Source organism: Panthera uncia, chromosome E3 (assembly GCF_023721935.1).
Source record: "Panthera uncia isolate 11264 chromosome E3, Puncia_PCG_1.0, whole genome shotgun sequence".
Lineage (NCBI taxonomy): Eukaryota > Metazoa > Chordata > Mammalia > Carnivora > Felidae > Panthera > Panthera uncia.
In genome coordinates, this window is record NC_064815.1 from 9,572,110 (window position 1) to 9,585,613 (window position 13,504).

Consider the following 13,504-nt stretch of genomic DNA (forward strand, 5'->3'; position numbering starts at 1 on the left):
ACCTGGAAATCCACCACCTCAGAAACCCCCAGATGTACCTTCCAGACCCCTCGTTTTGCCTGGGAGTCAACTGATAGGGAAAGTGGGACTTTGAAATGTGTTTCTTTTTTTCCCTAAAAGTAACATATACACAACACAGGAGACTTTCTGTCTCTAGAGGTAATCATATTAATAGTTTGTGTTGTTCACTGTCTCCTTTTCTGTGCACACACGGACACATGTATATGTGTACGTATACATCCCTTTCTTCTGTTTCCACTTTCTTTTGTTTTTTAACAAAAGATGAATCATTCACATATACCACCTATGACTCACTTTCTTTCATCTGCTTTGTGGTGGATATGTCATATTGGTGTTTGTAGAGCTACCTTTTTTTTCTTTTTTCTTTTTCTTTGTACAAAATACAATGCTCCTTTTAAAGTTCCTACTGTAAATTTTTTGAAAAATGTTTATTTATTTTTGAGAGACAGAGAGAGCAGGGGAGGGGCAGAGACAGAGGGGGGGAAAGTTGCTACTGTAAAAGAGAGAAAATTAGGTGAAGGTCCACATTAGTCTTCTTCCCTTGTCTAATGGCCTAGCTTAGAGCCTATCTTTGTCCACTGTTTTTCTTCCTTCTTCTTTCCTAAAGAAAACAGGATACTACAGGTTTTTGCAACATTTTTTTGTTTTACTATGTATCTTGAGCATCTATATAGATCCACAGTACTCTTTTTTTTTTTTTAAATATTTATTTATTTTTGAAAGAGAGAGCATGAGTGGGGGAGGGGTAGAAGAGAGCGAAACACAGAATCCGGAGCAGGCTCCAGGCTCTGAGCTGTCAGCGCAGAGTTGGAGTCAGGGCTCGAACTCACTAGTTGTGAGATCATGACCTGAGCAAAAGTCGGACACTTAACCGACTGAGCCACCCAGGTGTCCCAGTCCATAGTATTCTTTTTAACAGCAGCTATAATTTGTTTACCCATCTCCCTATTGACACTTATAGCCCCTGCCTTGTGAGTTTACCTTCTAGAAGAGATTTCTGCCACTAGCATTCTGTAGACCAGGGACTGACAAACTATAGCTGGGGCCAAATCTGGCCTGCCGCCTAGTGTTGTACAGCCGATGAACTAAGATTGGTTTCTACATTTTTAAATGGTTGAAAAAAAATCAAAACAGGGATGACATTTTGTGAAACATGAAAATTATACGTGAAACTCAAATTTGTGTCCATAAATAAAGTCCTTCTGGAACTCGGTCACATCCATTTGTTTAGGTGTCTGTGATGCCTTCCTGCTACGGTGGCCGAGTGGAGTTGTTGCTATAGCTACCAAGCCAGATATTTATTATCTAGCTCTTCACAGAAAAAATTTGCCGACTCTTGAAGTAGAATGTTCAAAATCAAGTTCTCCCATTTATCTTTTTAAATTTCTTTTTCTGTTAAAAATTCTCCCTTGTGTTAAGTGCATTAAGTGAGAATTATTATTATGTAAATTTCTTCCTCATTTACTTTCATTCTCCTTGTTGTGATGTATATTTTTAATTTAACTTATTTTTTAGGGCTTTGTTTTTATTTTTATTTAAAAAAATTTTTTTTAACATTTACTTATAATTGAGAGACAGAGAGACACAGAGCATGAGCAGGGGAGGGGCAGAGAGACAGCGAGACACAGAATCTGAAGCAGGCTCCAGGCTCTGAGCTGTCAGCACAAAACCTGATGCGGGGCTCGAACTCAAAAACTGCGAGATCATGACCTGAGCCGAAATCGGACGCTTAACCGACTGAGCCATCCAGGTGCCCCTAGGGCTTTATTTTTTAAAGATTATTTACTTATTTTGAGATGAAGTACAAACAGGTGAGGGGCAGAGAGAGAGAGAATCCCAAGCAAGGCTCCATGCTGTCAACACAGAGCTGGATGCAGGGCTCGAACCCATGAACCGTGAGATCATGACCTGAGCTGAGATCAAGAGTTGGATGCTTAACTGAGCCCCTCAGGCACCCTGATCTATATTTTTATATTTGTATATATGTAACATTTTATTATGAAAAAATTCAAACATACAGGAAATAAAGAGTAGTAAATGAACACTCATATGCCTACTATGCAGGTTTCTAAATTGTTAAAGTTTAACCACATTGTTTTATCTTACTATTTTTTGTAAGCATTTCACAGTAAATTACAGACATTAGGACATTTTACTCCAAATTTCTTCAACATGCATCTTTGCGAAATAAGGACACTTTCTGCAGTTGTCACACCTAGCAAAATTAAAAATATCATTCAAAATCCAGACTATATTCAAATCTTCCCAGTGGTCCCCAAAATGTCTTTCATAGCTTGTTTGTTCAGACCAGGATCCAATTAAAGCCCCAGTTTGCATTCAGTTACTTTTTCTCTGAATTCGCAATTAATCTAGAATGATCTCTCCAGGGGCGCCTGGGTGGCTCAATCAGTTAAGCAGCCAACTTCAGCTCAGGTCATGATCTTACAGTCCATGAGTTTGAGCCCCGCATCAGGCTCTGTGCTGACAGCTTGGAGCCTGGAGCCTGCTTCAGGTTCTGTGTCTCCCTCTGTCTCTGCCCCTCCCCTGCTCATGCTCTCTCTCTGTCTCAAAAATAAATAAAAACATTAAAAAAAAATTTTTTTTAATAAAAAATAAGAAAAAAAGAATGATCTCTCCAGACACAGCCCTCTCTTTTCTTGACATTGGCTTGTTGCAGAAACCAGGCCAGTTGTTATACAAACTCCAACATCCTACCTTGTGGAATCAATTGTATCCTTATAGTCTCTCTGACTTGTTCCTCTGGCCCGTGTTTCCTGTAAATTGCAATTTAGACCTAACAGCTTGATTTGTTTCATATCAAACATGTTTGACTATAATACTTAACATGGTCATGTTAAGATGACAGAGGCCCATCATGGTTGGCTGTCCTGGTTTTAGTCATGCTTTGCTTGGTCACTGGGTTCAGGTGGTGACAGCTGGGTCCCTCCACTGTAAGGAGGGTTTGAGAGTCCTTTCCCAACTCAAAGAGCCTAGTGATAGGGGCGCCTGGGTGGCTTGGTCGGTTGAGTGTCCGACTTCGGCTCAGGTCATGATCTCACAATCCGTGAGTTCGAGCCCCGCGTCGGGCTCTGTGCTGACAGCTCAGAGTCTGGAGCCTGTTTCAGATTCTGTGTCTCCCTGTCTCTGTGACCCTCCCCCGTTCATGCTCTGTCTCTCTCTGTCACAAAAATAAATAAAAAAACAAAAACAAAAACAAAAAAACAAAGAGCCTAGTGATAAAACGACTATTTTTTTTTTAAATGTTTATTTATTTTTGAGACAGAGGGAGACAGAGGGAGACAGAGCGCGAGTCGGGGAGGGGCAGAGAGAGAGGGAGACACAGAATCCGAAACAGGCTCCAGGCTCTGAGCTGTCAGCACAGAGCCCGATGCCGGGCTCGAACCCATGAGCTGTGAGATCATGACCGGAGCCGAAGTCAGACTCTTAACTGACTGAGCTACCCAGGTGCCCCCAAACATCTATGTTCTCAGTGACCTTGGGTGCCCTGCCAACAAAATGTCGAAACTGACTGATGCAAGTTTCTTGCAGATGGAAAAGGTGAAGGGTGCTGACCATTGTCATTGTTTTCTCAAGAGACCCACCTGACCTCTGGCTTCTTGCCTCTTTCAGGGTTATTTTCAGGACACGGTGATGTACTATGGCTTTTACACCAACTCTACGGTCCAACACGGGAGCAGTGGGGCACCCTACAACATGCAGCTGGCCTACATCTTCACAACCGGAGCGTGTTTGATCGTCTGTTTTTTCAGTTTGCTATTTAGGTATGGAGTATCTGCATTTCTCGATCCTCAGCTCATTTTGGATTTAGGTAAAATTCAAGAGACTCAAAAGTTCCCCAGGAAACAGTTTCTCTCCAATTTTGACTTTCTATTGCTGTCTGAGCATTCCCGTTTTGTAACACAAACTGTAAGTTTGGATAAAGAAGAGAGGTTTTTGTGTGCTTTCAGGGAAATTGGTCAGTCTGAAAATAGGGATGCAGTGACCCCACTAGTTATATGGAAGGAAGGGCATGGATAGGCAATTGTCCCTTGACAACTGTCAAAGAGGAGGTACAGATGTTCAACCTTTGTATTCGTTTTCCTAGGTCTTCCTAGGACCTTTCCTCGGTCTTCCATAACAACGTACCACAGACGGGGTTGCTTAAACAACAGAAATATATCTTCTCAAGTTCTGGAGGCTAGAAGTGTAAGATCAAGGTCCTGGCAGGGTTGGTTTCTTCCGAGGCCTCCCTGTGGCTTATAGATGCCTGCCTTCTCACCGTGACCTAACAGGGTCTTTCTCAGTGCATGTCTGAGTCCTAATCTTCTCTTCTTATAAAGACACCAGTCATATTGGATGAGGGCCCGCCTTGATGACCTCATTTTAACGTAATTGCCTCTATAAAGATCTTATCTGCAAATACTGTTGCTTTCTGAAGGTTAGGGGGTTAGGGGTTAGGCTCTCAGCATAGGAGTTTTTAGGGTGTATAGTTCAGCCTATAACAACCTCACTGCCAGCACACAATTCAGAGTAAAATGAGATTTCGTTTTGTCCTATCAAACCAGGAAAAGTTTCTAAAGCTACTGTTAGTGGTGGCAAATTTTGGAAAGGTATTGACTCAGCACTTTTTACATGCCAGGCTCAGTGCTGAGTGCTTCCTCGGCTGATTTCACTGAGTCCTGCTGACGTCTCCATGATATTAGCATCTGCCTTTATCAAGTGCTTACTGTTATAACCACTACATTGATTCTTGTGGCTGGCTGAACAATTCCCCCGCCTCCCAAAGATGTCCAAGTCCTAATCCCCAGAACCCGTGAATATCTTACTTTACCTGGCAAAAGGGACTTTGTAGATGAGACTGAGTTAAGGATCTTAAAATGGGCCAGTTAATCATAAGGGTCCTTGTAAGTGGGAGGCAGGAAGGTCAAGGTCAGACAGAATGGAAGCTGCAGCTCTCCTGGCTTTGAAGACAGGAGGGACCATCAGCCAAGGAATGCAGGCAGCCTCTAGAAGCTGGAAGAGGCAGGGAAACACATTTCCTGCTAAAGGATAGGAAGGAACACAGCTCTGCTGACACCTTGATTTTAGAAACATTTTCCGATTTCTGACTTCTAGTAAGAGAATAAGTAGACATGTGTTGTTTTAAGCCACGTAAATTTGGGACAGTTTGGTACAGCAGCTAGAGGAAACTAATACAACTCTCATATAAGCTCTGTGGGTGGGTACTATTATTATCCCCGTTATATAGATGTGGAAACTGAGGCTCATTGCAGTTAAAATAACAAAGATCTCCCAGCTGGCAATCCAGGATTATAAGACAGACCTATGAGATCTTGAAGCCAGTGCTCTTAACCATTATGTTTGTGATCACACTGTTCCAGTAGAACCTGAGGTTGACTGTTCCACAGTGCCTGTCACTGTTAATGGTAGGACTCCCCTTTGTTTAATTCCTGCACTCCCCAATGCCTGTTTCAATAACGCTTGAGTATTTTGGTTTCTGCCTTCCCTAGCATGGCCAGGAATTTCCGGAACAACTTTATTAACCCTCACATCTACTCCAGAGGCATCACTAAACTTATTTTCTGCTGGGACTTCACCATCACTCATGAAAGAGCTGTCAAGTTGAAACAGAAGAATCTTAGCACGGAGATAAGGGTAAGGCAGGCTTGCTTTACACAACACCTTCCCACAGCTAAGTTCCTTTACTATGTGTGTAACTTTTCTTTTTTTTTTTTAATTAAAAAATGTAATTATGAAAGAGAGAGCATACATGCGAGCTGGGGAAAGACAGAGAGAGAGAGACAGAGGATCTGAAATGGGCTGTGTACAGACAGCAGAGAGCCTGATGCGGGACTTGAACCCATGAACCATGTGATCATGACCTGAGCTGAAGTTGGATGCTTAACCAGCTGAGTCTAGAGACTTTTTATTTTTTTTAATGTTTATTTATTTTTGAGAGAGAGACGCACAGACTATGAGCAGGGGAGAGGCAGAGAGGGAGACACGGAGTCTGCAGCAGGCTCCAGGCTCTGAGCTGTCAGCACAGAGCTTGATGTGAGGCTTGAACCCACAAACTACAAGGTCATGACCTCAGCTGAAGTCAGACGCCTAACTGACGGAGCCACCCAGACACCCCATATCTAGACTTTTTCGATTGTCACAGTTAGGGGGAGGGTGCTACTGGATGTTGCTAAACATTCTGCTGTGCACAGGAGAGTTGTCACAATACAGAATTACTGGCTGAAAATGTTAATAATGCCGAGGGTGAGAAACCCTGGTCTATAGGAAAAAACTTACTAAAAAGAAAGAAAAGAGAGAGAGAGAGAAAAAAAAACCAGAAACAAATATACCCAACCCCAGACTCTTTTTTTTTTTTTAAATTTTTTTTTTTTTTAACGTTTATTTATTTTTGAGACAGAGAGAGACAGAGCATGAACGGAGGAGGGTCAGAGACAGGGAGACACAGAATCTGAAACAGTCTCCAGGCTCTGAGCTGTCAGCCCAGAGCCTGACGCGGGGCTCGAACTCACGGACTGCTAGATCATGACCTGAGCCGAAGTCAGCCGCTTAACTGACTGAGCCACCCAGGCGCCCCCCAACCCCAGACTCTTAAATACAGAGGACAAACTGGATGTTGCTAGAGGGGACGTGGGTGGAGGGGTACATAATAGGAAAAAAAAAAGAGGGAGAATAATTTGTAAGCAAAGAGGCTTTGACAAGAGGTTTGAAGATGTTAAATTCATTGGTGTAGATACCCAGCCTTGTTCTTCAAAAAAGATTTTCTTGACACCTCAAAGTGCTTTCCTCAAGAGCACAGTCCCACTCTGTTGGGCCTGTTTCTCTAAGATGGAAAAGGTGTTTGGCACAGTGATAGAGGTTCTTGGTCCATTTGAGATTTCCCCATGGGTCTCTCATAGTCCACGTCCATCATGAACTTCCCCCTTTCTCTCTCCTGTGGATCTGGGGTGGGTTGTGTCTCAGAGTGGCTGAGATTCACCTGCTGAGTCTTTGCTAACAGACGATAGGGTACTGTGGGCTGACCTGACTTCCTTGTGTGTATAGGAAAACCTGTCAGAAATCCGTCAGGAGAACGTCAAGTTAACGCTCAATCAGCAGCTGATCCACGTGTCGGCCCACCTGGCAGCCTGGGTCGTCTCTACTGGAGTGGCCATTGCCTGCTGCGTAGCTGTTTATTACTTGGCTGAGAACAACTCAGAGGTAACCAGAGGGGCAGGAACACTGGGGGCCAGAGCACAAAACCAGGTGAAGGGATGAGATACTGGAGGGAGGCGGTATGGAGCTGCTACTGAACTCAGACTCTGTGGCGGGCAGCACTGGCATCAGCCGGAAGCTTGTGAAAAAATGCAGAATCTTGTGTCCCTGCCTGGGCTCACAGCCTCAGAATCTGTATCCTGACAATGCCCCCTGGTGATGTGTATGCACGCTTCAGAGTAAGAAGCTCTGGGTCCATGGAGAGATGGGAACTTTGGGCAGCAGACGTGGGATTAAGTTTTGGTTTCTTCCTTTATTATTATATTCCTAACACCTCCCACTGCCCCTGGCACTGAGCAGACACTCCAAGTGTTGTGATCTGATGGACTCTGGTGAGCCATTTAACCTTTCTGAGCTCTGGATTCCTCACTTGCAAACCGGGAATGATCGTACCTGGCTTTGTAGGTGTGTGGTCAGGACTAGAAAAAAGTTTTGTGAAGAGTCTACTCCGTGCCCAGTATTGTGACTAATAAAGGAATATTACCTTTTTTTTTTTTTTTTTTTTTTTTTTTGCAAATGATATAAACTCTGAGACTAATTTGCTGGATGGTCTGGGCAAAGTACTGTTTTTCTGTAGGTTTAAGCTTTTCCCCTGGAAATAGAACTAATTGTAGCCAGTTTGCCGACCTCTAGAATTGTGGTACAGGTTGGTCGGATTATTTCACTTTCTTTAATGACTTCCTATTTTTACCCTCGATATAAATTTATCCTCCATGGCATGATCGACAGGTCTTGTATGATCTGACCCCTGCCCACATCTCTAGCTTCAACACCCCACAACTACCCATATTCTACACTAGCAACACTAAATGGTGTGTCCACAGTTCCCTGAGCACACCATGTTTTTCCTTTTCTCTCGGTAGGAAAACATGCAGTTCATTCTCTACCCAACCTGCCCTAATTCCCTCATTGGGCAAATTCCTCCTCCTCCTCTCCCTCCCCCTCCCTCTCCCCCTCCTCCTCCTCCTCCTCCTCCTCCTCCTCCTCCTCCTCCAGACCTCAGCATGGTGCTGTTTCCTCAGCAAATTTTCTCTCACCCCCACCACCCTCACTAGACTGTGTTGGACGCTCCTGACTCTGCAAGCTTTCCCTGTGCTCTTGTCATGTGTGGTATTGAAAATGCCTGTTTATGCAGGTATCTTTACGTATCTTCAAAAGATAGTAGCTGGGCTCTAGGCCCAATATTTGACACATAGTAGGTGCACAACCAAATGGATGAACAAGTGAAGGAGAAGCCAGCAAGAAAATGGGTGTGGGATTATAACACTAAGAGTTTGCCATTAACCATGTTGAGATGTGCCCTCAAATAGGGGAAATTAAGTCTCAGTGCTTAAGGGCCTGGCAATGCCTACCCAGGGTAGAAACTGTGACCAGGCAGCTGTAGGCATAAAGAATCCTTCTGAGTTTCTTCTTCACCTGGAAGGTTTTCTCCACACCCACCTGAAGTGAAGGAGGGCAGCTAAGGAGGTGAGGAGGCAGAAGTGGAGCCTATTGTTTGAACATCTGCTCAATGCCAGGCAGGAGCAACTCTTTGTACAACTCTAGGGGTCACATTCATGGGCAGCTACAATCTTCTGTGAATGATGTCTCACCTATGTTGTTGAGGGGCCAGACCTGGCCTTATTTGGTTTCATTCAATTCTTTTATTTTTATTTATTTACTTTAGTGTTCATTTATTTTTGAGAGAACGCAAGCGGGGGAGGGGCAGAGAGAGGGGGACAGAGGATCTGAAGCGGGCTCTGCGCTAACAGGCTGACAGCAGCAAGCCCGACGTGGGGCTCGAACTCGGAAACAGGAGATCATGACCTGAGCTGAAGTTTGCCGCTCAACTGACTGAGCCACCCAGGCGCCCCAATTCTTTTATTGTTTTTAATTAGGGCATCAACTGAGAGAGAAACAGAGAAAGAGAGAGAGAGAACATGCACTTATGTGTGCATGAATAGGGGAGAGGAAAAAAGAGAGGGGGAGAGAGAATCCCAGGCAGGCTTCACGCTGTCAGTGCAGAGCCCGACTCTGAGCTTGATCTTATTCTGATGAACCATAAGATGATGACCTGAGCCAAAATCGAGTCAGAAGCTTAATCGACTGAGCTACCCAGGCGCCCCTCATTTAATTCTTGCAATGACTCTGTGGGTCACATGATAATCTCCCCATCACACAGACAGGAAAAGAGGCCCAGGGAAGCTATGCATCTGGCTTCAGACCTTATAGCTCATAAGCATGGGAGAGGGGACAACATTTGAACCCAGGTTACCTTGGCTACAAAAATACTTCCAAAAGTGCAAGTGGGGCTTTTGAAACCACCCAGAGATAAAGGGAGGCAGGGTCAGGCCTAGGGGTGGGAAGGAGGTAGTGTGAGACAGAAGATAAATCCACTGGAATCCCTGACTCCAAGGATTCCTGGTTGAGGGCAGCCTTCACCCCACTCCAAACCAAGTGCCAGGGTGTTGCATCCACATGAAGGAAGGGGGTGCCTCTTTGGACCTCATAGGAAGGTGTGCCATGGGCTAACAGAGGCTCCCTTTCCCCTGATTCAGCACCCAAGAAAAGCCTGGTGAAAATGAATAGGGCCACGCAGGAGACAGGCGGAGAAAGTCTGCAGCGCTCAATACCCTTGTACTATAGCTTCCGCGGATTCAAGCTTTTGCTCCAACAGCCAGGAAACACATTCTCATTGCTGCAGACCTCTTGCTAAGGACAGTAAAGTCACAGAATGGCTGTTTTGAGTTCAGGCCCCTGAGTCAGATGGACCCAGTTCAAATCTGCCTCGGTGACCCCAGGCAAGCATTTTTACCTCTCTGAGCCTCCATTTGCCAGTCAGTCTATTAATACCCACCTGCTGGGCTGTGAGAATTAAACGTGATCACGTGATCACGTGGGTAATGCTGGGCGCAGGGTAAGTGCTCAATAACCCGTAGCGTACGAGCTAACCCCAGAGGGGCTACCACTGGGGTTTCCCCATTGTGTGGGGTCTTCTGCGTGAGGCAGAGAGGAGTTCCGTGCACGCTTGGCATCTCGATTCTCTCCCTGCATCCCCTGTAGTTCCTGAAGAACCACCAGAACCCTGGAGCAGTGCTGTTACTGCCTTTCCTCGTGTCCTGCATCAACCTGGCAACGCCACGCCTCTACTCCCTGTTCAGGCTGGTGGAGAGGTATGAGACGCCGAGGCGCGAAGTCTACATCCTCCTCATCCGGTAGGTGTGTCTGCCACGCCCACCACCAGCCTGTATTTCCAGGGAGGGAAGTGAGGTGGGAGCTACAGAGGGTTATGCTCAAGTACCAGAGTTCTGTTTTCCAGAAAGGATTTCAAGAATAAAGTATGTTTGTATGGGGTGGGTTAATAGACATAAAATCCAAAACGCTCTCAGGTATACAATTAAGTACATCAGTCTTTTGCTCAGAGTAATAGCTTACCTTTCCAAATTGCTATCGGCCTGAGGATTTTCATAGTTTTTCTCAGTTATGAGATGTACAGATGTTCATGTTGTATACTGCAGAAGGGTGCCTGGCTGATGAGTTGTGTAGGGACTGAAATTCATCTAGAGTTTGCATTAGTCAAGCTGTGAGCCTTGGTAGCCACTGCCTCAGCTGGGAGAAAGAGGTGCATTAAAAAAAAATTTTTTTTAATGTTTACTTATTTTTGAGGTAGAGAGAGAGAGCACAAGTAGGGAGGGGCAGAGGGAGAGGGACACACTGAATCTGAAGTAGCCTCCAGGCTCTGAGCTGTCAGCACAGAGCCCAACACGGGGCTTGAACTCGTGAACCACGAGATCATGACCTGAGTCGAACTTGGACGCTTGGACTAAGCCACCCAGGAGCCCCAAGAGATGCATTTTTGTAATTCAGGCACCCAAATGGAGGTAGAGGGGTTGCTTCTGGCAATTAGTTGGCTGGGAGGGGGTGCCTTTTTGTGCTAGAGGTGACCCCAAGGTTTCGATAAACAAAGCATAAAACAACCCAAATTTTGTCCTTGCTCCTTCCTGGCTGGTTCCCTGACCAGTTCCTGTTTATGGTGTTTATGACAACAGGTCAGTACAATGTAGACTGAGTTTCTTTACTGATCAGTTCCAGAGCCCTTGCCTTCTATGGCCTGGGAGATCTGGCTCCTGGCCAGCTCTCCAACTTCATCTGGAGAATTTGGATGAAGAGGTGGTTAGACATGTATGCTCAGTGGGCCATTTTGAACCAATAAATTTGCTCTTTGTGTTTTTCTGATCATTTAAGAGTTTAGTTGTCTTTTAATATACATCAGCCCTTTGTACAGCTTCAACAAAATATTCAAAATCTTTGCATGAAGAGAAAATGGGAACTCTCAGAAATACACGGTTCTTTTTTTTTTTTTTTTAATTTTTTTTCAACGTTTTTTATTTATTTTTGGGACAGAGAGAGACAGAGCATGAACGGGGGAGGGGCAGAGAGAGAGGGAGACACAGAATCGGAAACAGGCTCCAGGCTCCGAGCCATCAGCCCAGAGCCCGACGCGGGGCTCGAACTCACGGACCGCGAGATCGTGACCTGGCTGAAGTCGGACGCTTAACCGACTGCACCACCCAGGCGCCCCTACACGGTTCTTTTTGATCTGAGACGAGATTTTTCTCAGCATAGAAGAGTGTGTTTTCAAGTTTAACTTGAAGCTACACTGCAATAAAGGTCTCCTGATGTGTTAATCCAGTAGACAGTGAGGGTGTATCACAGGCTAGGCACTAGGCAAGAGATTGGGGATCTGGCACTGAGAAAGATCTAGTGCCCTTCCTTCATGGAACTTCAGAGTCTAACACAAAGGTTCTCAACCTTCAGCATACATCAGAATTACCTGAAGGGATTTCTTGGTCCTGTCTCCAGGGTTTCTGATTCAGTGGGTCTAGGGTGGGGCCTGAAAATTTGCCTTTCTAGCAGGTTTGCGGATGAGGCTGATGCTGCTGGTTCAGAGGACACACTTTGAGAACCCCTGGTCTAGTGGCACACAGTTCGTGGCACACCAGGGCTGAAGCCCTATTAAAACCAGCAGCTATTGACTTTGGCAAAGTGACTAGGTTTAAGAGATCGTCCTCAGTTTCAGTCTTTGTCATGGCCCTCACAAGCTGTGTGCCCTTGGACACATTGTGTCATCGCTGAACTTCAGTGTCCTCATCAGTAAGATAGACATAAAAATTCTATCTACCTGATGACAGAGTTGTAGAAAGTAAGAATGGCAGCAAAATTGTAAACATTAAGCTGTGAAGATTAAGGTGATTTAGTGAGGTTCTTAGCACAATGTACTGCCCATGCTCAGCACCCAATTAAAAGTAAGTACATTTATTATTATTACAATGAGAAGCGAAATCAGATAGTTTGGAATGCACTGAAAGAGGGTATATCAGTTGAAATAAGTTAGGTTTTGCTGCAGTAACAAACATCCCCTATCTCCCTAATCTCAGTGGCTTCGAACACAAAGATTTAGTTCTTGTTCATATTATGTGTCCATTGTGGATGGCAGGTGGTTTTGGTCATGTCATTCATACAGGGATCCAGGCTGACAGCAGCAACCGTCTCAAATATTGCTGATGCCCATTCCAGACGGAAGACAGTGAGTTCCAGAGAGCCTCGCTGGCATTTCAGTGCTCCAGCCTAGAATGACGCAAAGTGACACACATCACTTCTGCTCACAAATTACTTGCCAGAACTAGCCATATTGGCCCCAGTCAAACCACACGGGAGCGGGAATTTCAGTCCTACCATGTGACCAAAAGGAATTATTAGCAAACAGTACTAATGACTGTCATGGAAGGTAACAATAGTTGTTTTCTCTTCTGTTATTTAGAAACATCTTTCTGAAAATATCAATCATTGGAATTCTTTGTTACTATTGGCTCAACATTGTGGCCCAGGCTGGTGAAGAGGTGAGATTTCTGTGCTGTTCTGCCTTGAGTTTTTTTCTTAACCTTTGAATACCAGGGAGGAAGTGAATTTCTCTGGTTTCTCAGAGTTTCTACTCATGATCTTAGAGTTGATATAATATTCTTCCTTCCATCCATCCACCCATCCATCCACCCATCCATCCATCCATCCATCCATCCTTGGGCTGTGCACTCAAAACATCCCTCTCCTTGTTCAATCAAATCTAAAAGCTCCCGGTCCATCAGTTCATAGCACTGACTTCCTGCAGAGGTAATAATTGATCACCAGTTTCATGAACTAAGTCAGCCTTCCAATTTGTGCCAGCCTGCTAAAC

The 13,504-nt window shown here is 44.8% G+C and overlaps 1 protein-coding gene across 2 annotated transcripts in view; it reads left to right on the top strand.

Annotated features, from left to right (window-relative positions):
• The window catches only part of TMC5 (transmembrane channel like 5), a 50,153-nt gene that overhangs the window by 17,093 nt on the left and 19,556 nt on the right, over nt 1-13,504 (top strand). For both annotated transcript variants that reach the window (XM_049638337.1, XM_049638338.1), the window contains 5 exons: nt 3,652-3,803; nt 5,532-5,676; nt 7,084-7,239; nt 10,336-10,487; nt 13,094-13,172. In XM_049638337.1, coding sequence (XP_049494294.1) covers nt 3,652-3,803; nt 5,532-5,676; nt 7,084-7,239; nt 10,336-10,487; nt 13,094-13,172 — 684 coding nt within the window. The remainder of the gene's footprint in view (nt 1-3,651; nt 3,804-5,531; nt 5,677-7,083; nt 7,240-10,335; nt 10,488-13,093; nt 13,173-13,504) is intronic.